This window comes from Nothoprocta perdicaria, unplaced genomic scaffold (genome assembly GCF_003342845.1).
Source record: "Nothoprocta perdicaria isolate Ctin4 unplaced genomic scaffold, notPer1 scaffold_6, whole genome shotgun sequence".
NCBI classification, from domain to species: Eukaryota; Metazoa; Chordata; class Aves; order Tinamiformes; family Tinamidae; genus Nothoprocta; species Nothoprocta perdicaria.
This window is the reverse complement of record NW_020455865.1, coordinates 9,278,500-9,303,243: the sequence shown is the minus strand read 5'-3', so window position 1 is coordinate 9,303,243 and position 24,744 is coordinate 9,278,500. Positions and strand designations below refer to the sequence as shown.

General features: G+C 47.1%; 1 protein-coding gene across 2 annotated transcripts; it reads right to left on the bottom strand.

The window, feature by feature from the left end:
- Positions 1–757: 757 nt before the first annotated feature.
- FKBP15 (FK506 binding protein 15) lies at positions 758–23,752 on the bottom strand. Of its 2 annotated transcripts, XM_026049291.1 has the most exons (29): positions 23,697–23,752; positions 23,130–23,239; positions 22,037–22,127; positions 21,327–21,396; positions 20,351–20,425; positions 19,197–19,295; positions 18,742–18,891; positions 17,624–17,692; positions 17,166–17,309; positions 16,560–16,705; positions 15,713–15,761; positions 14,884–15,003; positions 14,544–14,643; positions 13,761–13,864; positions 13,081–13,174; positions 12,455–12,564; positions 11,941–12,051; positions 11,764–11,858; positions 11,190–11,292; positions 7,531–7,702; positions 6,530–6,666; positions 6,263–6,418; positions 5,804–5,956; positions 5,387–5,479; positions 5,018–5,128; positions 4,312–4,419; positions 3,343–4,121; positions 2,998–3,088; positions 758–2,426 (listed from the first exon to the last, which is right to left on the bottom strand). In XM_026049291.1, the coding sequence occupies exons 1-29, from the start codon at positions 23,750–23,752 to the stop codon at positions 2,352–2,354; spliced, it is 3,771 nt and encodes a 1,256-aa protein (XP_025905076.1). In that variant the 3' UTR covers positions 758–2,351. The 2 variants fall into 2 exon arrangements, with proteins under 2 accessions (XP_025905076.1, XP_025905075.1); XM_026049290.1 differs by lacking the exon at positions 758–2,426 and having other exon boundaries at positions 2,887–3,088; positions 13,081–13,120.
- Between the last annotated feature and the right edge of the window lie 992 nt (positions 23,753–24,744).

The following is a 24,744-nucleotide window of genomic DNA, read 5'->3' as shown; positions in this document are numbered from 1 at the left end:
GGCAGCCCTGACGCGAGCCCGTTGCTGGTGCCATTAAAGACAAGGTGACGCAGGTGCTGCACTCCACTGCTGCTGCTGTTGTTCTTCCAGGGAGCCGGGCAGGGAGGGAGGTGCAGGGAGGCCCTGCGGCCCGGGGGAGCAGCCGCGGAGGGAGGAAGCTCAGGGAGCAGCAGCTGCTGTGGGTTCAGGTTCAGCTGCTCAGCTTTAACCACGCGCCAAGGGGCCAGGTGGCACCTCCTGCACCTCTCTGTGCAGAGGAACAAGTTTCAATGAGGCAGCCCAGGCCCTGCTCAGGGCGGAGGAGGGTTTCTAGGAGCTCCAGTCCACGCGCCCCTGCAGCTGCCTCCAGCTGTGCAGCCACCCCGAGAGGCAGCGCAGAGCAGAGGAGGCTGCAGAACACACTGTCCCCGCAGCCCAGCGAGAGGCAGCGGAGCTGCGCCGGCCTGGCAAGGGCTGGGCCCAGTGCGCCCAGCAGCTCCAGCCACAGCCTGCAGCAGCTTCTGGCCCAGGAAAGGGGCTGAGCTGCAAGAGCTTGTGCTGCATCAAGATCAAAAGGAAGGAGGGGGAGGTTAGGTTTCAAATGCCGCACCAAATGAACAATGAGACAAACAGGTTTAATTGCACTTTATTCTTCTAAAAGTGAAATGCAAATTGCTGAGGTTCCCCCTCTGCAATTAGTAAGGAGAAGTGGAATTTGCCAGTATGAGCAGCTACCTCCCCTAGGACGTTAGCACAGACAGGGGGTCCAAAGGCCACGCCAGGGGCTCTACGCGCGGGGCAGGACAAGGAGGGGAGCCCCAGGAGATCTGCGTTTCACAGGCGTGCATTCGGCACTCCCTAATTCCTCAGTGCTTTGACTTGGGGAGCTGCTCCCAAGGAAATGCCAGCAATATCCACCCTCCAATACAAGCATCTGCAGGGGAGCAGGTTGGCTAGTTTGCAAACTTTGGTTTCCACAATTTCAGCTGCATGTGGCAGTGTGCAAAGCAGGGCAGGGCCCTGGTGCCCGGCTCCAAGTTAAGTGCAGGACAGCCCCATGTTCAATTTTTTTTTCTTTGAAGAAATTGCACCTAGCACTAGATCAAGGCCAGTTCTGAGATGATAACACCAGTTGTAGAACTTAAAGGGGAGTGGAACTGTTTTAATAATTTACACCTTAAGGGGAAAGTTTTTTTCTGCTTGTTTTTAAAGTTACTAATACCCACGTCCAATTTCTAACTGTCTTAGTGCAGGTGAGTCTAGAACTAAAAGTGCCAGAGATTCCAGGTGTTTGTCTACTTGCCCACTTCTCTGTTTTGCTCCCCTTAGACCGAGAGGTTACAGCCCGACGCCTTCGTAGCCTGGCACACGCTACATCCTGACCTGGCCTTCACCAACCACCATTTGGTATTTTCACCTCATGCCACTTCGAGCAGCAGCAGAGAAAAAGGCACAGGAGACTTGGGCTAGGGTAACTCTCTGTCTCTGGAGGAGGAGCACACGGACAGGGCTGTATTGCTGCTAGGGAGGGGCCTCCTCTGCCAACGCAGCACAACCCAGACAAGATCTCAGCTCTGGCTGTGAGCAGTGAGAAAAGGGGACTGTAACAGTCTGCATGGAGCAGTGTCCTGGGTGAGCCTCGGGCTGCTCCTCAAGACACGCATGGGGATTTGGCTTCTGGAAACAGAGCTGCCAGCTGCTCCCCCTGCACTCGGCGTGCTGCCCAGCGGAGCCGTGTGGCTACTGCTGCCGAGGGGGCTGGGAGGCACCATGTGGGGTGCAGCTCCCATGGGCCGGCGGGTCCCCCAGCCCCGGGGTTTCCACAGGCCGCCCGTGCAGCCCCTGCGCCCGCCCTGGCTCTCCTGGGGGAAATCACTCACCTCCATTGCTAGCACGTGGTGAGGAGCTGGTGCAGAGCTCCCGGGAGCCACTCTGGGCACTAACACTGCAATATTCCAAAGGGATCCTCACTAGGGAAGGAGGAGAGATTTTAGTCTGTTTAAAAATCAGAATCTAATACAAAGTTCTGCCCAACTTGTTCTTCCGAAATGCTTTACAAGGTTCACATTTGCCTAAAGTTCCAGATCACTGAATCAAGGCTTCGCACAAGCAGGACAGCGATACAAACATGCAGCAAGACCGGTCAGTCCCTGCAGCCAGGCCCACGCTCCGTGCACGTTTGTCAGGTCACAAAGAGGGGTCTGACTGTCCAAAAGTGCAAAGGAGCCGCTTGCTCCCAGACCCCCGAGCCCACAATACAAGAAAGTTCACAGTTGTTCACAACTATCCCATACAGGCTGCTTGTGGGTGCCAAGTGCACATGAGGAGGCCATGCCCAAAGGAGACTGCTCCCAGGCTTGCCAGACAGCTCTTCATCCCAGCCAGTCCAGATCATCATCATCATCATCCCCAAAGAGCGGAGCTGGAGGGGGGCGCCCCTTCATGCTCTGGAAGGGGAACCAGAGGAAAACCAGAGTCAGTTTTAACAGCTAAATTCCCAGGATTTAGCAATTCCCAAGCAATTCAAGAGGCTCCAGAATCTTCATCAGCTCTAGGGAGATTCTATCAAGAAACCCGACTATTGGTATTCCCATCTTTGTCACATTGTCACTCAAGACTGAGAAGGATCCTCAGAGATGTTTAAAACCTGAAAAGGATAGGAGAGGGATCTCCTATCACTAACTAACTCTCCTATCTATCTCCCATCACTAACTATCTCTCACTAACAATCCTCTGAACCACACCGTAAAACACTAGTCTCACGATGACACTCGAATTAATGGGGCAATCTTGCTAGCTCCCTGTCAGCATGAGGTGGCTGTCACTGCCATGTCGCATGCAGCTCAACAAGGAACAGCCCCAGGTATTGCAAATTTTAAAACAGAATACATGGGAAGCTCTGACCCAACTTACCCACGATCAGTCTGTTCCCATTGCCCTGGAAAGGATTTCACAGAGAAACTAGAGGTTCCTGCAGGAGTGGCTTAGTAGGAATGGAAGGATACAAACACCTACCACTTCTTCCTCCTCCTCTTCCTCCTCAGATGGAATTCGAGGCTTCAGTGCTTTATGAGATGCTGTTTTGAAGAAGTTCTCATCCTCAAAAAGGCTAGAAGAACATAAAGAATTAGCAGTTCACGCGCTGCTGATGGGATCTTGGCTTCCCAAGCACCCGGCCAGGTGCCTGGCCAGGCACCCCCCGCTGCGCTCCAGGGCACCCGTGGCGCTCCCGGCCCACATGGCACATGGGTGTTGCATGGGACACGGGAGCCTGGCCAGCCGTGTCACCCCGTCACAGTACGTGCTGCCCCCTGAGCACGCGGCAGAGACGAGACACCGGCCACCGCAGCGGCCTTGGCTCACCTGGAATCCTCCTGCCCGGTGCTGGAGCCCTGGTCCTGGCATCCCGTGGTCTCTCTGACGACAGCCGGGCTCTTCTCCTCCGCACGGGATGCTGCAGCAGGATCCTCAGGGCTGTCCCCGTCGGAGGGGCCAGCACAGCTCCCTCCCTCACTATTCAGGGGAGGGGGCTCTAGCCCCTCCACGAGCTCCTCTGCCTCCTCTGCAACTTGCTGCTCTGGGAACATGGTCACATCCACTTCTCTCGGCTTTGTTTCTAGAGCAGAAGCTTTTCCAGCCTCTGCCTGCAAACACGCTCCTGAGGGGCACAGCCCATTCTCAGCTGTTCTCATGGAAGCGCCCTCCTCCTTTTGGGCAGCTGAAATGAAGTCCTCACCCACAAGAGGAACTGGCTGTCCTGCAGCCAGCAGGCCCTTATCAGGGTTGAGGCAGGATTCAGGTCCTGAAGAGGAGGAGCAGAGTTCCCCACAAACCTCTACAGCCTTCTCCTCTCCTGACACTCCATTGCTGCGTGTAGCCTGTTCTTCCTCTGGGGGTCTTGGCCTGGCAGCCACAGCAGCAGGCTCATCCTCCGGAGCAGAGGCTGCGAGGTCTGTGGTTACCTCCCTGGGACCGGATGGGCACGCAGAGCTCTGTGCTGGGCTATGCAGTACGGGCTCTTCATGGTCTTCCTTTGCTCCAAGTGATTCCTCTTGTTTCCCTGCTCCCGTCCCAGATCCCTCTGCTTTACTGCCATGCTCTTGTCTCTCTTGCTGCCTGTGGAGTAGCTGCAGTGTCACAGTCTAAAAAGAAATTGAGTAGAGAGAACGTAGGTTACACCCTAGATGGACTACCAAGGTACTTCTTCCACTGTTGGGCTGCCTTGCTACTCACAACAAACTTCTTAACACTTATCTAAGACTCAGAATAAAACTGGTGCGTTAGCAAAAATCTTATTTCTGACTTAGCACCTTGCAAAAATCTCAGTTCTACCTTAATAGTGTTCATGACGACACCCAGAACTGTCCTGCCACTGTATGTTTCTTCCAGTTCAAATTCACCCCGAAGAGACTGAAACACTCCATTCATGATCTTCTTTACCTAGAAGAGCAAAAGAAAACAGCAGGCAGGTCACTCATTGTGAGGCACTGGACTCCCCAAAATCAGATATTTCTCCAGACAAGGAAATAATAAACGCAGAAAAATTCATTTGGTTTCAAAGAATTTGTTCTTCAGATTAGCAATTCTAGTACTACTCTTGTTGTTTCATTCTGAAGTTATATGCACAAAGCAACCTCTCCAGAATGGAAGCAGGTTGTGAACTGAGGCAGGCTGCTGTTTATTCTCTATTATTCTCTAAATCCTTAAATCAAAGGCTAAATATTAAGTTTCATTTTAAAGATCAAGCAACAGAGTTGGCAGCCAAAATTAAAAGTCACATGCTTTCTTCCATTATAGGCCCTGCTACTAGAAACATATGATAGCCAGTGCTTCTGTGGTGGTAGTGGTGGCGGGAGTCCAGAAGATAAGACTTGTAAGGACAATTAAGGGACATTTATTAATTTATTTACTAAGGATAAATACACTCACACCTTACCCCTCAAACTTGAGAAATAATTTAAGCTAAGCAAGAAATAAATTAAGATAAGAGAACATATCTGCCTAGGAGAAAGGAGAAATACTTGCTAGCCAAGCTCACCTCTTCTACGAAGTCTGCTGGTGGAGATGCATCCTGACCCTTGGCCAGCGCCTGCACGGGCTCCTCACGGGCAGCCCTCAGCACCGCCGTGTCAGCCTGCAAGGCCACATACTGCCAAGGAGAAACCCGCAGTTACAACCCCTTCACAGACAGAACCACAATAAACCTAGCCCTGGCATAACACCCACAGTAGTCACAGCGCTACTGAGCTCCCAAAATAAAGGGGGCTACATCTCATCCCTGGCTCTGCTCTGGTTTGCTGGAAGCCCTGTCCCATTCTTTTTTTCCCCTACTCCAGCCAGGTACTCATGCCTTTGTTCTGGATATGGTGGTCTGGGGCTAATTATTATCACAGCAGGTTATATCCACCTTCTCTTTGATGGGCTCTAGTTCCTCCAAACGTTGCTGCAACTCTGAAAATCTCTGCTCCTCTTCTTTTTTGGAATGTTTTAGAGCTGCGAGCTGAAAGACAAGAGCCAAAACCCATTAGTTCACAGCCCTTTTCAGTATCACTCAGTTCAAGACAACTTTCATTCGAGTGACTGTTATCCAACAGAACAGTCATTCAGCAGAGACTGTAACTGTTGCAGTAGCAAATTGCAGACTTACTGCCCAACCAACCCAGTGCTGCAGAGACAAGCACAGACACATCCCACCACAATGTGCAAATTCCACAAGATTTTGAACTGAAGCTAAGAGACAGACCACAACCAGGTGGCAGGGAACCGCTGGTTGCAGCTACTGGTGATGTGGCATTACATTGCAATAGTGAGGAACACTCTTTACCTTCTCTTCCAGCTGAGACACCTTCTCTTGCAGAGAATCCCTTTGCTCACACACCTCCTGGTACTGCCTAACGTGCTGCTCCTTGGCAGAGGCCAGGGTACGTTCACACTTGGCTTCCCACTGGGATTCCAGCTCTGCCTGGATGAGTGACAGCTGCCCATCATGTAAGAGATCATCAGGAACAAGACACACACTTGATCTGTATTTGCACAAGCTGTTGAAAGCCGAGGGCCTGGCAAGTGATGGAAAAGCAACACTCCCTGCCCCAGGCACAATACCAACACATGGAGGTAGCATATTTAGAAGGACCAAGAAGGGAACCCCATGCAAAAATTACTCCCTTGAAGTACAAAGATACCACTTTCAATCTATCTGAGCAGTTTTTAATGCTCTCTTCCTAACCATAAATCCCTACAAGGCTTCCAGACACTTGCTGGAGAAGCTCCCACACCTCCTCACCTGCTCTGCTGCTGCCTGGTCGGTTGAAGTCCGTGCCTTTTTCAGCAACTGTCGAAGCTTGTCTAGTTCCTGCTGGTAGGACCTGCGTATCTCTTCCATCTCTTCTTCTGCTTGAGCTCTCTCTGTGAGAGATTTCTTTTTCCTCTCTGCAAGGCTCTGAAATACAGAATAAAACTTAAGCATAGACCAGAACACACCAAAGTGGCCTTTCTTCCTCTTTTATAAAAGGGGATTTGGATGTCTCTGCAATGCTAGAGCTGAACATACCCTTTCAAGGGTCTCCTTTTCTACTTTTAGATCCGTTAGCTCTTCTTCCAGCGCTGCAATCTTCATGTCCAGGTGCTTGCGGCTCTGCTTCTCAGCTTTGAATCTAGTCTGAGTATCTTCTGAGGCTTCTTGCAGCTCTGCAAGAACAGGCCTTACTAAGGATCTCAGCGCTGCACGTTCGAGCTTAACGTTTTGGGGCAGGGTTGGGGGTGGAAGAGTCTCTCTTGCACAGCATTAGCCTCTGCTGGGGGAAACAGGGTTTGTCAAGAGGTTCTTTGTGAAACAGGCACACACTTAACACCTCCATCTAAACTTTTCAATCACCAGCAGATGCCTCTGGCCCCTCTGCAAAAAAAGTTTGCTATCTCAGTGCAGCCCAGACCTTGTTTCCATAAGAGGCGTCCCTGTGACAAAATGATTCTGTTGCTTTCCTTGGATGGCAACAGATGCACACGCTCCTCATGTCTCAGAATCAACATCCTTTTTAACACCCTTGCATCTGCTGCAGTCCAACTGCACATCGTGAAACCTTGGATTTCCTACGTACAAAACTGTCCCATCGACAAAACGGGACCACGACATCTTGTGCCTATAAGCAGAAGAGCTCATCGTAGAGAAACGGGGAAAAAGCCAACCAAGAGTCTGTCAACTCTGAAAGAATCCACACTGAGCCACAGAAAGATCTGCTGGGATTATTCCCTACCACCCCACTTAGCACCAAGAAGAAATCATCACATTCCTATAAACCTGATGTCCAAAGCATTCAGTGCCAGGCAAGACAAAGAGCACTAATTACAGCTGTGGAAGGAACGGGGTCCACACCACTAACTAAACTGAGAAAAGAAAGCACAGAAATGATAGACTTGGCAAAGAACTCTGCGCATCAAACCCCGTGGGCTCCTCCGAAAACACTGGGCAGAGCTTCCTACGCAGCCAACGCTGCTCCACAGAACAGAGGGCTAAAGGAGGAAGCCCCCGGCGTGGCCCAACGCAGCGCTCACCTGCCAGCTGCCCCTGCAGCCGGTTGAGCTGCGCCTCGTGGCGCTCCGCGTCCTGCAGCGCGGCGCAGAGCTGCTTCCGCAGCTCCAGCTCCTTCTTCTGGTGGGCGCTCAGCTCCAGCTGCAGCTGGGACACCTGGGCCGTGGCGCTCGCCAGCTCCTCCACAACCTTGGCCTGCATCGCGGGAGGGGAAAAAGGGGACAGCGAGACATGCGGGTATGAGAAGGCCCCAGAACTGTTTTAACAGGTTGAACTGATGCAGTGCTAGAGAGCTAGAGTCTCTGCTTACTCTGCCCAACCACCCCCTCGTGCAACTGTCTGCCGGTCAGAGACAATCTGCCCGCGTCTTGGGGGCAGTGGAGCTCCAGCAGGTCGTGCAGACCTGCGTGCTGCCATCCAGCTCCTCGGAGACATTTCCAGGCTGGGGAGGTGATAACTACTTTGCACCCCAAAGTTTGAGTAATTTGGCAGTAACCTGTCCAGATCGGCTAGAAAATTGCACAAAGCTACCAACAATCATCACCACATCAGCTCACCTCGGTGTGTCTTCCCACAGAGTTTGAACACATTTTTAAGACTAGCATTGGTGACAGGTGGCTCCGTTTTGAGTTTTCAGGCTATGACAATATCTATCCAGGGAAAAACCTGGGCTCCAAGATGTAATTAAGCTTAAAAAGCTTACAAAACCACAGATAACGTAGGCCTGTTCCGGTCAGAAGAGTGCCTTCCCTCCAGGGCACACAGCACATGATCACTTTGAGCTGCCTGAACGGCAAAACAGCCATTTTAGAGCCTGCTTCTCAAAATTTGCCGATCCATTCAGATTTAGTATTGCTTAAGCCAGAAACTAATACAGCTTGTTAGACAGCACATAAACAACACATTAGAAGAGGCTTAAAGGCCCCAAGACATAGATACAAACAAGCCATTCTCCCAGTCCTGTTGTGCAGAATATACAGGCTTCAGAGGATGCTCTGCAGAGGCAGAGCTATTTCCCTTCAGGAGACCTCCCTGGCTGCAGGGAAGCACTTTCTGTATCAGGGCCTCTGCTCAGATCCTAATGGATGTTCCTGTCGCTGACGGGAACCTGTTCCTGTGCTGAACTGGAGTTTCTACACGGTCTCTCCAGTCCACGACCACCATCTGGCAGAGGAGAGCTGGCAAGGCAAATTCCTTCCGACTGCAGTGAGGACAAATACGTGCTGGCCTTAAGGGCTAGGATATGACACCATTAAATTTTAATTACTATTTTAGCAGAGCCTGGCTAAAACCAGACCTGTTTGCCTGTTACATTTCTAAAAGTGTCCCACTGTAGTTCAAGATGCCAGCTGCTAACAGCCTTAAAACCACAACGCACACACAAAAATGTCACATCTAAAGATTATTTTGCCTCAGTCTTTGGGGTCACAAAGAAAAATAAAAACGAAATTTTATTTCAAGAACTTAAACCTAAGTTTCTGCCATGAATGCTTCAGATCTATACTAGCTCAGCTTCGGCCTCCAAAAGCCTTATGGATCCGTATCTGATGGGGCAATTATGATACCTCCCCACAGCAGGAATAGGATGGGGCACAAGGAGCAACACGACAAAGTTCTTCCAAGGGTTCCTCAAGGACAACCAGGGGTTGTATGACCAATTTTCCTGTCCTTTTCCAAGTTGAAACATCCGTGCTAATTCAGGATGCGAGGCAATTCTCCTAACCCCAAGGAGCACCTAGAGCTCGCTGAAGAGGAAGGCGGCGGGCACCACCCAGGGCACAATTACCTATTACCTACACAGTCAGCAGACACTGCCTCACCTTGTCCCAACCCCGCTCCGCTGGCAGCGTGCGCTAGGAAGAGAAAGCGGCAACAGGAAACAGGAAGAGTTAAGAACACAGCTTGAAAGGCAGAGGCATTCTTCATCATCATCATCATCATCAAAAAAACCCAAGTGCTTCATTATAGGAGCCCGAGACATGCCACAGAAGCAGGTAAGTTATTTCAAGAGCTGCAAATGCTCGAAAGACAGAAAAAGCAGTGAAGTCGGACCCAAAAAAAGGAAGAAGCCAAGCGTATCCTTACACGACATGCTATCACACTATTTACAGCCCAGCAAGCAGCAGACTGGTACTCTGCAGCTCTTAACTTATTTCAGTGCAGTGAAAAGTGTGGGAAATTATCAATCTTGTGGACCATAAGTACTAATTTCAATCTGCGATGTGCTTTCCAAGGGTCAAAGAGCTTTAACCCACAGACAACAAGTGATAATCACCTCTCGGGGATCCAGGATACAAATGCCTGGCATATGTCCACAAATAAATGGTGATTCCCAATTTGTAAGTAAAGAACAAATAGAAGTTTAGAATTTTTCTCCTTCACTTCTGTTACTTATGCTATAGACAGATTCCCATACAGTGGATTAGACACAGTAGTCAAGCTAGTCTAGATCACAGGAAGATGAAGGAATGTCAGCCTTGGTATTTACAGCCAACACTCTCTCAGAACTAGGGAAAGCCTCTCCAGTGCAAGTTATGGCTTTTCTGTGTATTCATGCAACAGAGTAATCACTTAGAGATTACCAAATCAAGTGAATTCACACTAGAGATGAGGCCCAAGAGATCCCTGACAATTACACCACTAGAAGATGCTTTTTTCCCAAGCTACTTTCCAGGTAAGATGTGGTACTCCCCAACACAAAGAAGTTTTATTAAAAGGAAGTTTTTTTGGATTATTCCAGGCTGACTTATTCCTGCTTAGTCACACGTTCTACATACTGTAGACATTTCTGTAGCATGACCTGGGGTCTCAATGGTAAGATCTACCCTGCCCTTCATCTACTGTCACCAGCTTACACATAGCAGCCATTTATTGCTCTGTTTTTTAGCCTACAGAAGTGTTTCCTAACAAACCTTAGAAATCAGACACTCCTATCATCGCAAGTGCACTAATTCATGGTTTTCATGCAGAACAAGCAATTATCTCATACTTAATTGCTGATATACAGCTCAGGGTAGAGAAGCACAGTACAGGATTGAACTTGGTGTAACTTAAGAAGTCAGTGCTTGAGGGAAAACATAGAGAACACCATGCAATTAGACTCCAAAGCCGGTCTGGCAGGGCTAGGCTATGATGAGTGCACTTCTACGGGATAAAAAGGCATGCAAAAGTGCGTTTAACTGTTTTAAGAGTTATTTCCCCAATAGACCCTTTCACAAAAGCACAATATATGTTTTGTTAGAAATAATCAGATCTCAGTTTTAAAAAAGTGCAGAAAAAAAATGCACTGAAAGAACTGCAGCAGAAAAAGCTGTTAGTGCAGCTAAATGATTTGCATTTTCAACCAGAAGAAGCCCTGCTGATACATGCAACAGCTCAGCTTGCAGGCCACACATGAAGTTAACAGTAAGTCATCTTCCTGTTAAGCTATTGACACTATAAAGATCTAAATTCATACACTCTGCGTTGCTTTTGTTCTGAAAAATCATAAAAATACTTAAAACTTATTCCTAATAGCTTTGAAAACTATGCTGAGTTGAAAACTGAGTTGAAAACGGTAAGTGTCCTAAGAGATGACTTTGGCCGTGGCCAATACGGCTTCGGCACATTTCAGTGCAACATCAAGCCCCTTTTGTAGGCACAGACAAGTCTCTGGCCCTGCTCATGGTCACCACGGTTTTACCTTCTCCTGCTCTGCATGCAACACTCTTGCTTGTGTGTTTTCGTTTGTTGCCTGCAGTGAATGGTTCCTCTGCTCCATCAGCAAGTTACTTTGTTCTACATATCTGTGAACAGGGGAAGATGGCATAAGCATTTACGTAAGTGCTTAACTGAAGGGAAAGGCTCAGATGGAAAGGAGAGAGTTCAAGGTTTTCCTAATGACAAGTCCCAGACAAGTCTGTATCCAGTCCGACACTGAAGAGCAACTATCTCAAATGGGGTGGAAGAGGAGTGTCCAAAGTTCAGCATAGATAACATCAGTTGTTCTGTGAAATTCTGCACTTGCTTACTCCTAGCATACAGCCAAGATTTTTGATACACCAAAATCCACAGGCTTTGGCTACTTTCAACCACAGCACACACGTGTAACATTTACACCACCCCCTTGCTCCCTAAAAAAGACATTCCCCCACAAACACCCAGAACTTGTCTCCAATGCTGGAGAAAGGTCACCCCTCATACTCCCTCCTAACTAAACGTGTATCATCCTGGAACAGCCCCTGGGGATGCAGGCAGGCTGTCCTCCCACTCCTTACCTCTGATTCCGCTCAATCAGCTCGCTGATCTTCTCATTCTGCTCTTCAATCCGACTGCTCTTCTCAAATATTTCTTGCTTCAGTCTCTCATTCTCCTAAAGAACAGCCCAGTCCAGCTTCAATATTGATCTTAGTGACTTCCTTATGAAAGGAGTCAAGAAAGCTGGCCATGCTCACCTGGATTATGCGTTGGATGTTGCTCATGATCATGGAGGCTTCCATGGTGACTGATGAGATGCCAGGTAGTAATAAACTGTTACCAGTATTTTGTTTCTTTAACTCCTCCACCTGTAGCAATAAGTCATTCTTAGCATTTATGAACATAGATAACAGTCCGACACTCAGATAAAGAACCATTGAACCATTCCACCTAATCACATACAGTGCTAAGCCATATGTCACTGCGTCCACTGTGACACGCTCTGAAGAGCAGGGACACTCTCCAAACAGAATGCATTGCATGATGTTCAAGACTGTATGAGAAAGGGCCTTCTTCCCAAAGCAATTCTTATCGTTTCTATAGGTGCTGGATTGCTATCACTTAGGGTCCAATACTACCGCAATTTTTGTTAGGCTAGTACATCACTTCCAAACCTAATGCAGGCACTTAAATAAAGCCAACTCCCTGGACTACAGCCGGAGAGCAAGTGGCACCTGCTTTGCCAATGAGCTTGCCTACGTCGCCCGTTACCTTCGCAGCCAGATGATCCATTTTATCCACCACTTTGCTAACGGCCATTCGGATTTCTGTGTTGTGTTGCCGAGCCTCCGCCATCAAAAAGGAAGTAACATCCCCAGGGGCTAGAATGGAGAGATTCAGTCACCAGGATAAAACATCTTCAAGTAGATATAGAGAGCAATACTTGTTATATCACGTGCAAACTTAATGAAGGCATTTAAATAAAGCCAGCTTTAGGCCAGTAGTTCTAAGCCTGACAGATAGATGGCCCATCTCCTCCCCAAACCGAGAGAGACATGGTATCTGGAGAACTATTTACTTTTACCTTTACCATTATAACTGAACTATCAGCTACAAAACATCTTCAGCAATAGAGAGCCTTGGGAGTAGACCTAGCAGCATCTTCCCCTTTCACACTGTCTGAAGTTTCTTAAGGTAAGAAAGAAATTTACTATGAGAGAAGTTTACTATGAACCTTTTGCCCCTACTTGGCATTAAAATAAAAACTTGTGAAACAGCACGGTATTCTGACATCATGAATATGGCCTATGCTGCCACTGCTACATAAGTGCTCATCACAAACACCACCTAGAGCAGGTATCAAAAGCTTCCACAAAGCACACACGTTCTTAACTTACCTTGGTAAGGTGCAGGATACATCTGTCCTACAGGCTGGAGCTGAGAAGCAGACGCAGTGGTTTGGGGATAAGCAAATGCCATTCCTGTATAAGCCTTTCAGAGCAAGTTCAATCTATTAGAATCTATTAGAATTCATAAAATTTTGTACAATATTTAGTTCCGAGTCTTCATTACTTGATATCGAAATCATTTTAATGTGCATGTTCACCCCTTCACAAGTTATCATGTTAGCAAGCAGGTCACAGCACTTAATCTTTTCAAAGTGCTTTTGCTGCTGCTTCTGATTTTATTGCAAGATGAAACATGACCCACAACCACGCTAAGTGCGTGCTCTCAGACAAACATTCCATGACAGGGAAAAAACACAATTCTTTTGGTTTCATTTGCTTTAGGAGTTCTTGGAGGTTTTTATTTTATTTTATTTATTTTAAAACCTCACCACTCCACACTATAAGAACTTATACTAAACAAAGTCAGGTTAATTCTTAGTCCATCATTAAGAAACCATCAGCACAGAACAAGTCAGCCCTTTTTGATTAATAGCTAATAGGCACAAGAAACAAGTGTGGGAATGTCAAAGAATCACAGGAAGGAGTCCTTGCTACCAGCTACGGACAATAAGATTTATGAGAAAGGACAGAAACAGAAATGCCAAGTCCCTCCAGTTTCATTTTGGTACCTGAAAGCCCTGTGATCCTCCAGGCAGAGCTGAGTGGGGTGGAATGGTGGCAGGGATCAAAGCAGCAGAAGATACAAAGGGTGTAGAACCAGATGCCTGAGGTACTGAAAGGAGAGAAAGGAATTCAGCATCACAGAACAAGTAGCTAAACATAAATCAACTCACTAATCTTGCAACAGTCAAAATAACTAAGCAGATAAAGCAACAAACAAACAAAAACTCACTCACCACACTAACTTAAACAAGTCTGTGTCTTGAAATCAAATAAGAAATAAGGTCAAGAAGAGAGTTATCTTTCCTGGAAATTTCATCCGTAGCTGCTACCTTTGAGTGTGTTTGGACACACTCTTATTATTTAGCAGTGCTTTGCTCTTGGCTAGCACTAGGTATCATTCAGGATAATCAGCTGGCATTACTATTTCATCATGGGAAGACAGGTCAAGCCCATCCCAGATCTGTCAATCTTCTGATGTCTTTTGCTATTATTTCTACCATTTTCAGGGACAACAACTTTTCTTTTGTTTACCGAGATGTAAACAGAAGCTTTATAGAACAGCCATTTTCACTACTGCACAAAGAATCACATAACACATATCCTAGAAGTTTTAGTGCCATCCTAAGCGCGCGCGTGCGCACACACACACACACACACTCTGAGTGAGACAGGGCAGCTCATGGCTTATTTTGCAGTGTGGCTGCTCTTCCTATTCACATCCCTTGCACTTCAAGCCCGCAAAGCAGTGGGATTTCTCCATACGAAAGCCAAGCTCCTCAGCACGTTACCTTGCGTGGACGCTGCAGGCAGCGCTGCGTGAGGCGGCTGCAACGGTCTCAGGGGAGCTGGAGCCACTGGCTGTGCTGTCCCCCTCAACGTGTTTGGATCCTAAAAACAATTCGACATATTACGTTGAACACTAAAGAGCTAGCAAACAGTTTGAACTCAAAACCACTTGAGATTAGGTATTATCCAATTAACTCTTCTGAACTACACAAACTGGAATTGTTAAATCATATTGCTAAGTAGAAACAAAGCAGATGTTCCCAGTACAAAGAGAGGGTTGTTTACACCACAGAAAAGGCATGTAAAAGTTAAAAATACGCATTTTTGCGATTGGAGAAGTACCTCTATTTCTGAGTCACTGGAGTCAAGCTGACTTCCTGCTGTCCCAGCAAGGAAAGGCAGCATAGGCTGCCCCATTTTAGCCATCCGGGAAATCAGCTTTGCCTTTGCTATGTCTGGGTTCTGAAAGAGATATTCACAATTACCTTTCATTTGTCCATTGGCCCAGGATTTTCAGATATTACAGAGGTATTTGTCAAGTTTAGGCTCTTCTAAGTCACTAATTTAGCATTTGAACTCACAGGTCTGGTTCTTTCAATTTTTCAAAACTGTCTGAAAAGCTCTGACTTTAGAGTACAAGATAACACTGTGGATTTGTTAGTCTGGCTTACTACACTCACACAGAAAGCATATCCCTGCACAAAACACAGTGACAAGAAAATGAAGTGTAACAGGGTTTTCAGTCTGTCTAGAAAATGGCTTTTCTAAATTAAGTAAAGAAAGATTTCTCAAGAGCCTTTCCTATTCTGAACAGCACACCCAAGAACTTGCTCACATACCCAAATAAACTTATGCTGATTATCTCAGCTGCTCTTTGCTGTCACCTTTGTCTATTTATCTGCAAGGACAACTAGTCCTGTTGGTATCTACAGCCAAACAAGTTTTGCATTGAAAAGTAGGAATTAGGACTCACAACTGTCACTGAGCTTCCTCATGCTCTGCGGAAGCCTTTATAATAAATGGCAGTTTAGGGGCCTTTTTTAAGATAAACGGCAGAGTCTCTTGCTTGTGCGATCTTCACTTAATCTTCAGCAATACCAAATGCAAAGGTGAAATCAGTGCTCTCACTTCCCTATGCAACGTTCCCAATTAGCTAAAAAACAGCACTTACTGCCAATTGTTCACTGATCGAGTTTGACTTGGCCCGAACAGCTGGCTCCCTGCAAAGCCAAACAGCTGTGTGTTAGTATTAGAGATTAATCAACCAAAAACTCAGGATTTAACATTCTGCTTTTCTAAATACACGGGAACTATCAAATACAGCTCCCACCAGCAAAATATTTTCTTATAGTGTGAAGATATCTCTTTGCTTTTATAAGATTCTTTGCAGTGTTTTAAGTAGATTAAAAAATGTTATTATTGGCAAGTTCTCTGGCTGTGGAAGAGCTGACTACAGAAATGTAACTTCACTGCTTGCTGCAAGGATCACATTCCGTACAGTTGCGACCCAGTCTGATAAGCTACTTGTTGCAGCAATAAAACGAGCACTTCAAATTGAAAAATAACTTTACAAGAAGGATAACTGCCCTCTTTAGTTAACTTAAGAAATAAGTCCCAATGTAAAATTTGCAATTACACAAGTGAAAATTGGTCACGACTTGAGATCAATTTATGATGATTCAGAGAGCTGCTGCGAGAGCACTCATACAACCCAAGCATTGCCAGATCTGTTGTGCTGTAAAACAGCAGCTTCTTTTGTCTGGAGCTGTTCTAATTTTTTTAGAAAGCCAATATTCAAGCGGAAACCTTCCTGTGAGCCTTGAAAGCAAGCACTCCTCTGCCATAGCCATGACACCAAAGGGGCACACAGGGGGACCCACAGGAGAATAATAACAAATAATCATAAACAAATAGGAACCCTATTTGCCACATGCTGTGCGAATGCAACGTTGTGGAGGCTGCTTCTGAACACTACCATCTTTTAATGCAGCTGGTTTTTTATCCATGTTCTCTCTTACCCAGGCTTTGGAGGTATTGTAGATGGAGGCAATAAAACAGGATCTGCAGAGAAGCCATCTGAATTGGGTACTGGAGAAGGTGCAAGAGAATCTCTAGAACTAACACTCTGTCCATCTGAACCAGAGGCCTCTTTTACCAGCTTCACCTGAAACAAAAAGCACCTAACAAATTAGACATTTTTTCTGGATGCTGAAAAAAGCTTTCAACATCTTGTTTATTTCTCACTGCTACTTCTTCACCAAGCTTATTCACTTCAAGTAAAAACATACAAGCAATGCAGGTTCAGAACTCCTAACAGGAGAAGCTGAACCTTTGTATCCTCTCATTCCTCACAATCCAAGGATTTCTAGATCACTTGAGAAAACAAAACAGGAAAATAAAAACAATTCCCAAACCAGTTAGCACAAATATTTCTCAGTAGAACAGATTAGCGGAAGTTTTGTCCATGTGTATATCATGATTTTATTTATTTAGGGGCATTCTCCCAAGGTATTTTGTTTACAACAGTTTGAGCTGTGGTTATCATACCAACCACAGGTTCTTCCCTTGCAGGTAGGCACTCAGTCCCTAAACAGATGTAAAAAGTACCTAAATGAGACACTCACCCGCCTAACTTCCACCTCAAACACTAGTGTGGAGTCTGGAGGGACGCGGCCAGCCACTCCCTGAGTCCCGTACGCCAAGGCAGGAGGAACGATGAGACACCTTCGTCCTCCTTTCTTCATTCCCATCATTCCTTCTTCCCAACCCTTTGGTTTTAGGAACGTAACAGAAGAGAAAGCAAACAGTTTGACCAATGACACTACAATTGTTTCTAATTACACTGATTAAGACAGCTACAGGCACTAGGAACAGGAGAACTTTCCAATGCCATTACTGAAACAAAAGCTTGGCTATGCTGTGCAAAGGAAAAATAAAGTGTTTTGAGTGTTTCATTGATGCAGAGCATTTTCTATCAACTGAATATATAATAAACTGTGTATGAACCCTGAACCATGTCTTCAGTAATTCAAAAGTCTAACACTTCCCAATCTCAGCATAACAAAAGTGCAGGAAGTTCTACCTTGATGACCTTTCCAGAGCCCAGCTTCAGCCGCAACAGCTTGTCCTTGTTGACATTTGAGTCAAAAACCTACGGAGTTGAAGAACAGAAACAGTCAGGTGGATTTCCTAAAAGTTTCAAGATCCTGAACACTAATTAAAGCCATGGCAAAAAAAATTACAAACTTTTTATAAACTAGCATTTCTTACATAGCATTTCCCATTGTCTTCCCAAATTAACTCCTAACAAACAGCATGGCTAGAGCTTCTACTCCATCCTACAGCAATTTTTAAAGTGGACAACAGCCGGAGACTTGGACTTCAGCAGTGCTTTGAGCATGAAGGCCAGGACAAGAAAAACGGTGCACCAGAAGCTTGCATCAGTAGGAGCACAATGGGTCCAGCCAGGCACAACACGGCTGTCTGGCAGCTTCGCACGTTAAATTACAACATATGCAGATGTACAGCCCCTAAAGGAGGTTACATGGAAACTCCAATATATAGTATCACTGATTTAATGAAAGAAGCAATCTCTTTTTCAGGAAGTCAAGATCAAGGCAAAAAAATCCACAAAACTCTCCTCAACAATGAAAAACAGACAACTGTTTTATAATAAGACCCAGCTGTGCATGGGTAAAATGCAACACTCTTCTTCATGCATTTTTCTAAAAGTAACACCCATTTAAGTATTTTAATAACAATACTTTGAAATATTAAAGCATAATTCATGCTTTTGTTTAATAAGAGATTGTATGAGACACAGCTTTAGAAGACATAAAGGCAAATTCGTTCTTTTCCTGTTTAGAGGTGCATTTTGTGCCTAACAAGCCTATTTTTATCAACTCATCAAGCGGTTTTCAAGGGATATAACCAGCTTCATTGTCCCTGCTCAACATATTGTTTAAAATTACTATGCAAAAGTGTTTTGAAACTCAAGAGTGTTTCAGTCATTTCCTCTTGAAGAGTAACAGGGTTTAGTTATGATTTTGTAGCCAATACCTTTATTTCAGACATGTTTCAAGTGACTGAAAAAATTATTTGCAAGATCAGTGTGAATAGCGTGCTAGACACAGTACTTATGCACAATAGTGACCATTCCACTCACTTCATTAGCATAGGAGGTAAGAGGAGCGTTTTTACCTGCCCAATGCCATTGTTCTGGAACAGCCAACCTGTGTAGGCAACCTCTAGAGAGTCTCCTCCTTCTGCTCCTTGCCCCTCTCCAAGAAGGAGATCCTGGTAAAGGACCGAGTCAAACACTGGGGAGCTGTTCCATTTGGCAATACAGACCTGCAAAAGGATGGCCTGTCAATCTCTTTGGTCATTAAATAAGTGACAGGTTTCACTATGACTTAGCACATACCACATCATACCTGATGTATTTCTTACCATACTGATCAAGCCCAGGTTAGAGAGGCACTTATGAGACATGCTTCCCTGCACTGAATTATGCCCAGCTGTGAGCATGGAACACCTTTATCTTTACAGAGGCACTGCTCTTAGAGCTCTTCAGAATCTTTTATAAGAAATACCACCAGAGGTAAGAGATACTCCAAGCTGAATGCAAGGCATGGCTTGCTGGCTTAAGTTGTTACCTGCTTACTGAAATCCATCACTGCCTTTTCTGACTCAAACATGATCGACCAGTTTTGTCGCTGATCATCATAGAACGCACTGTAATTGTTGGGTTGCACCTGTGAGAAAGGAAATCAGTCCTGTATTACATGTTAAAAGGCTCATTCAATTGAGGGAGAAAAAAAAGGTAGTTAAAATAAGAGCTACTGGAATCAAGCAGAGATGGAGGAAGAACATTGCTGTATTACAAGTTCAGAATACACAGATTAGCTCTCATTCTCATGCTTAATATTTTGGAAGAATAACAACAGCTCAAATACTACAGCAAATACTAAGTTCCTCAGAAATGCTGTAGTTTTCACAAGACAGCCCTTTAAAGCTAGGCTCTGAAATATCTACTTAGATTTTTAGAATATAAGAAACTTTTTAAGTGTTGATTAGATATGGACTTTCAGAATCAATGGGGGTCACATATTCCTCACTTTCAAAAATCCACTTCATAAGTTCACTACACAACTCATTCATCTTTCAAAATGGGCTTTGACAGAATTCTGCTCAGATATTTGGCCTGAAATACGACTATTTCACCGCAGAACTTCTTTCTATCAGGAAGTTTAATATTACTCAGTTACAAGCACATCTTCTGTACTTGCACAGCTGTACAATTGTACAACCACACGTTACAATTTCTATGAAACTGGTGTGTGTCAGGGAGGGAGTCTTCCTGGAAAATCCCATTTCAGGAGTCACAGTGTTCTGAGGGGTTCTTACAGGGAGGAAAATGCTGAGCAAGAGACCTCACATGGGAAACATTTTCTTGTCACCTTTTCCGTCTGCTGGTTCAGTGTGTTCTCTCAGACACTTTATTATCAAGTATTAGTGAGAGGAATTGTTACTATCCACAACAGGGCTGAGAGATCAAAACACCCCTGGCAATCTGGGGGCAGTGCTACAGCTCCTGCAGCGCACGAGGCAGCTGCAAGCCTCTTGTGCAATGCCCACGAGCCGCACAGCATTCCCGAGCACTGAGGCACCTCTTGACACACGGGTCAGCTGCTTGATCTCAAGAGCTGCAATCTAGGACTTGAGAAATTTCAGAGTCAACTTTTGTTTGCCGTGAACAGGATGGATTATTGGATGCTTAAGACAAAGATTTTCTGAAGAAGATTCCTACCGTGAGCATGAAGCCTGGGTGGATCCTTGCAGACGTGACTTGTTGCTGCTGACTGATGTAAAGGAGGATCCTGTACTGGATTCCACAAAAGAATTGGACAGAGGAAAAAAGACAAAGAGCAGAAACTCAAAGTGTCTTAAATTCTAGTGTGCTTTGTCAACTTCCGAGTCTAACTGCAGTATTTGTGTGCCGAACATTTCAGCAGCATTGTTCACGGCAAAAGAAAGCTTAACAACACAATTCTAATAGCTATTAAAAGCACTTGCAAACATAGAAGTTTTATTTACATATGGGCATTGAGCAGTCCTTGAATGTTCAAGCTAAGGCATCCTGCTTACTGCGAGATAATCAAATACACATTTCTTGCCCAGTTACTGAACAGAAGTGCAGGAAACCTTTGTTAAACGAAACTCATACATACATGATGCATAGGAATAATAATTCAGTTCTCAAACTAAAATTTCAGTCACTTAGAAGTAGCTTACTGTCACTGGTATTACTACAGCAGAAGTAACTTTGCAAGACAACATGAGCTAGGAATTAAGAGGACAGGTAACACCATAAATACCAACTGTCAAGGACAGCTCAGAGTACATTTCCCCCTTTAAACACACCACTTTACTGGCCACCCATCATCACGTTGTCAGAGGAGCACTTGGAAAGGAAGGATTGGGGAAAGATATTTTTGGCACCAAAAATAACAGAACTTGAAGCATCTCCATACTGTTTAGACAGATTTTTTTTAACGCACATTCATTTTCACATGCACAGATTTGTGATCCACTTTTCAAAGAAGTAAGGAATAAAAAACAAAATAACTTCTACAAACAAAAGCAAAAGGCAAAGCGCCTGATCCAGTCCAAAACACTTCAGGCTTCAATTTGAAGAGATCTTATTAAAAAAAAAAAAAAAAAAAAAAAAAAAAAAAAAAAGAGCTCTGACAAAAGCTGACTGCAGAAATGAAAGTCTTTCTCACCTCTTTGGTAGCATGGTTCCCCACTACAGCTGCTCCATACTTGCCTTGCTTCAAATATTGCCCATTTGTACTGGAAGACAAGTGAGATATTCAGCTGCAGAACCAGCCCTGCCTCAGATTTCTCTCCAGCTCTCACTGAGTTTTTCCTCTTAAGAGTTCAAGTTCATTTCTTCACGTCTAAAGTGTTAGGCAGCCTTTTTTCATTCAGCTTACAGAAATCACAGCCTTCTTGCTAGCCCACAGATCACAGGAGCACACACTGCAGGGTGAAAACTATTCTTTCCATGGATCCAGGGTGAGTATTTACAAGACAGCAATGTCAAACTGATGCAGAATTTTGCCCCTTTCACTCTAACTCCAACTTCTAACTAACTCCACAAGTGAAAACGAGACAAGGGCATGACAGGGCTGCCCACAAACAGCGTAAATGTCAGGCAACACCCCACTTCTACATTTCCTTGCCATGCACAAGGCCAGGACATCATATTCACCCAGCAACCGCATAATCCTGAACTGCGGCACAATAACCGAAGACTTTTCTGAGCAGCAGTTTGTGCTGAGTTGCAGTATTTGTAGCACATAGAAACATGCTGCAAAAAGAGGTCCCTTCCCACTCATTCAAAAATATCTTCCTTTGGTGATCAGATCTTACAAGAGGCCTCCAGAAATGCAGACCCTAGGAGGCAAGGCAGGAATCTTCCTGTACTTACTATCGATAGGCGTGAACCGCGGTGGCCACGAACACCGAGGGGGCTCCGGAGGCGGCCGGAGCTGCGGGACCCTTCTGGGCTGGCGGAGCTGCTGAAGGATAAAAGCAGGAAAAAGCCTCTCAAAGATACGAAATTGTCTCGTTTCCTACCCAGTGCCAATGCCAGAAAATCTTCCTTCTCCCAAGTGCTGGAATAACTCCAGAAAAGACCAAAAGCCCTGGCAATTATGTCCTCCAAACACCTACTGCTGTTATAAACCTGTGGTTGAACCTCCACATCCAGATGACAGAGGGAAGAAAAGATACTGCAGTTATTTGAATAATAAAACTAGTACTTAAGATAGATTTCTATTCTTGGATTGTTTTTTATTTAAATAAAAAACAAGAGAGCAACATGAAATACCATTTAGGTCTTGACTTTTAGCAAAACCACAGAAACTTGTGGATTAAGGAAGTTAAATCCTTAATCTCCCTTGGATGGATATGCCCTATATCCATGTGTATATGTAAATATGTATTTGTGTTGCTTCACTGCCTACACCAGAAACCACGGCCTGACTCAAGCTCTAACTACACTCAAAATTACCAGGATGGGGAGAGAACGCTTTGCTCCCACACATTGTCCCCCAAAACCACAAACTAACCCATCACACTCATATTTAAATTTGAAGAAAAATGGGTGAAAATGTCAAGAAGTACTAGCTAATGGCAAAGAGGAAAAAAAAAATCAAGGAAAATGAACATAGTAGAGATAAGAATAAAGTTTTCTCTCCTCAGTGAGTGTTACAGCAGAATTGGGAAGAACCCCCTCCAGTGTGTAAATTCTGACACATCAAAACATGGAAGTTCCCAAAACAAGTCCTAAAAACATTTATGTTTTTAACACAACTTCTCTGGAAAGCCAGCAAACTTCTCCTAGGCATTCAACAAGCAAACCCGCCACAATCACTAAAGGTCACTGGAAAAATTGTAGAGAAGGAATACTACAGGAAGATAATATCAGGAAAGTTAGAAATATTAAATATATGCGCTGCTGTTCATTGGGACGGCTGCCGTTCCCCCAAGGGGACGCGCTGCCCCGCGTCGAGACTCACCGGCTGCTGCCTGGCCCTTTTTCGGCTGCTTTGGGGCAGTGTACTGGAAAAACTCGTTTCCATGGCTCGAGACCGTTTGATCCAGGCCAAAGAGCGAGGCCAACCTGGCGCTGGAAAGAGAAGCGAAGTCATAGGGCACAAGCCTAAAACGTGGGGAAGGTTTTTGACTGTGAACTGCACTTCGACACAAACCGCTTACCAGCGCTACGCCCCGCAACCCCCTGCACAGCGAGCAGCTTTACATCACGGGACGACTGCAGCGACCGGCGCAGCCCTGTGCCGCTTCCCCAAAACGCGGCACAAGGAACCGAAACCACGCAGAAACGCCGGTGTGAAGCGGCGGCAACGGCGCCGTTCCGGGCAGAGGCCCCGCACTGCCCGTGCCCGCAGTGCCAGCGGCCGGTGCGGGGCCGGGGCTGCTCCGAGCTCAGCCAGAGGCACCGGCCCGGCCCCGCCGCGCTGCGCAGCCGCCCCCGCGCCGTTTTCCGCCCCGAACCGCCGGTTTCGCTGACGCTGCTTTAACGCGGTGAGGCCGCGGCGGCCCCGGGCTGCCCCCGGCGCGCTCACCCGCTGGCGGGGGACAGGAAGTCCGCGTCGTCCTCCTCCGTCGCGGCCCCGAACATGCTCCGCTCCGCTCCGCTCCGGTCCGGTCCCGCCGTCCGCTCCGCTCCGGTTCCGGTCCCCGCCCCGCCGCCACAGCGCGGCGCTGTCGCAAAAGCGCTGCCCGGCAACGCGCCGCTTTCCGGCCGCGACACCCTCGACGGCGCTCCCCGCCAACCACGGGGAGGCAGAACCAAACGCGCAGCCAATGGGGGGGGGCGGGCGCGGGAGAAGCCGCCCTGGGGCGGGGCTGAGCGGCGGCGCGGGGCGTGGCCTGCGGCGGGGGCGTGGCCTGCGGCGCGGCGGGCGGGCGGGAGCGGAGTCCTCGTGCCGGTCGCGCGGTGAGTCACGTGACGGGCCGGGGCCGCCGCGTGTCCCCCCCCCGGCCCGGGGCTGTCACGGGGTGGGGGTGGGGGGGTCTCGGCCCCCCGTGAGGCGGCGCGCGGAGCCGCCGCGCGCGGGAGCGGAGCCGCCGCGGGGCCCGGCCCGGAGGCGGCGGCCGCGGTTGGTGCCGCGGTGGCCTCCGCTCCGCGGGGCGCAGGGCAGCGGGGCGCGTGGCGCGGCACGGCGCGGGACCGCGCGGCCCGGCCCGGCTGGGCCTGCAGCTGGTGCGGGGCGTCTGTGTGAGGCCGCGGAGGGCGCCGCGTCCTGGGGGGCGCGCGGACAGCGGCCGTTAGGGACGCGGCGAGCCGCGGTTGCCGAGGGCGCCGCTGTGCTCCGGCCGCCTCCTTTTCTTTCTGCCCTCGAGTGTTTTTCCTGGTATTAAAACGCTGCTCGCGGCAGTTTCCCCTTTCCCTGAGGGGAAAACAAAAGTAGCAGCAGCAGGGGACGAGGCTGCCGGGTCGCTCTCGGCGCAGAGGGCCGGGAGCGGCCTGTGCTGCAGCCCCCGTGGTCACTGACACGCGCGGGGGTGGCGGGCGGAAGAGGCAGCTTCTTCCTTTGCTTCCTGCGGGATTTCTGCCGCTTTGGGGGTCGGGGTGCGTTTTTGTAAACAGTGAAGGCCCAGGTGAACTAA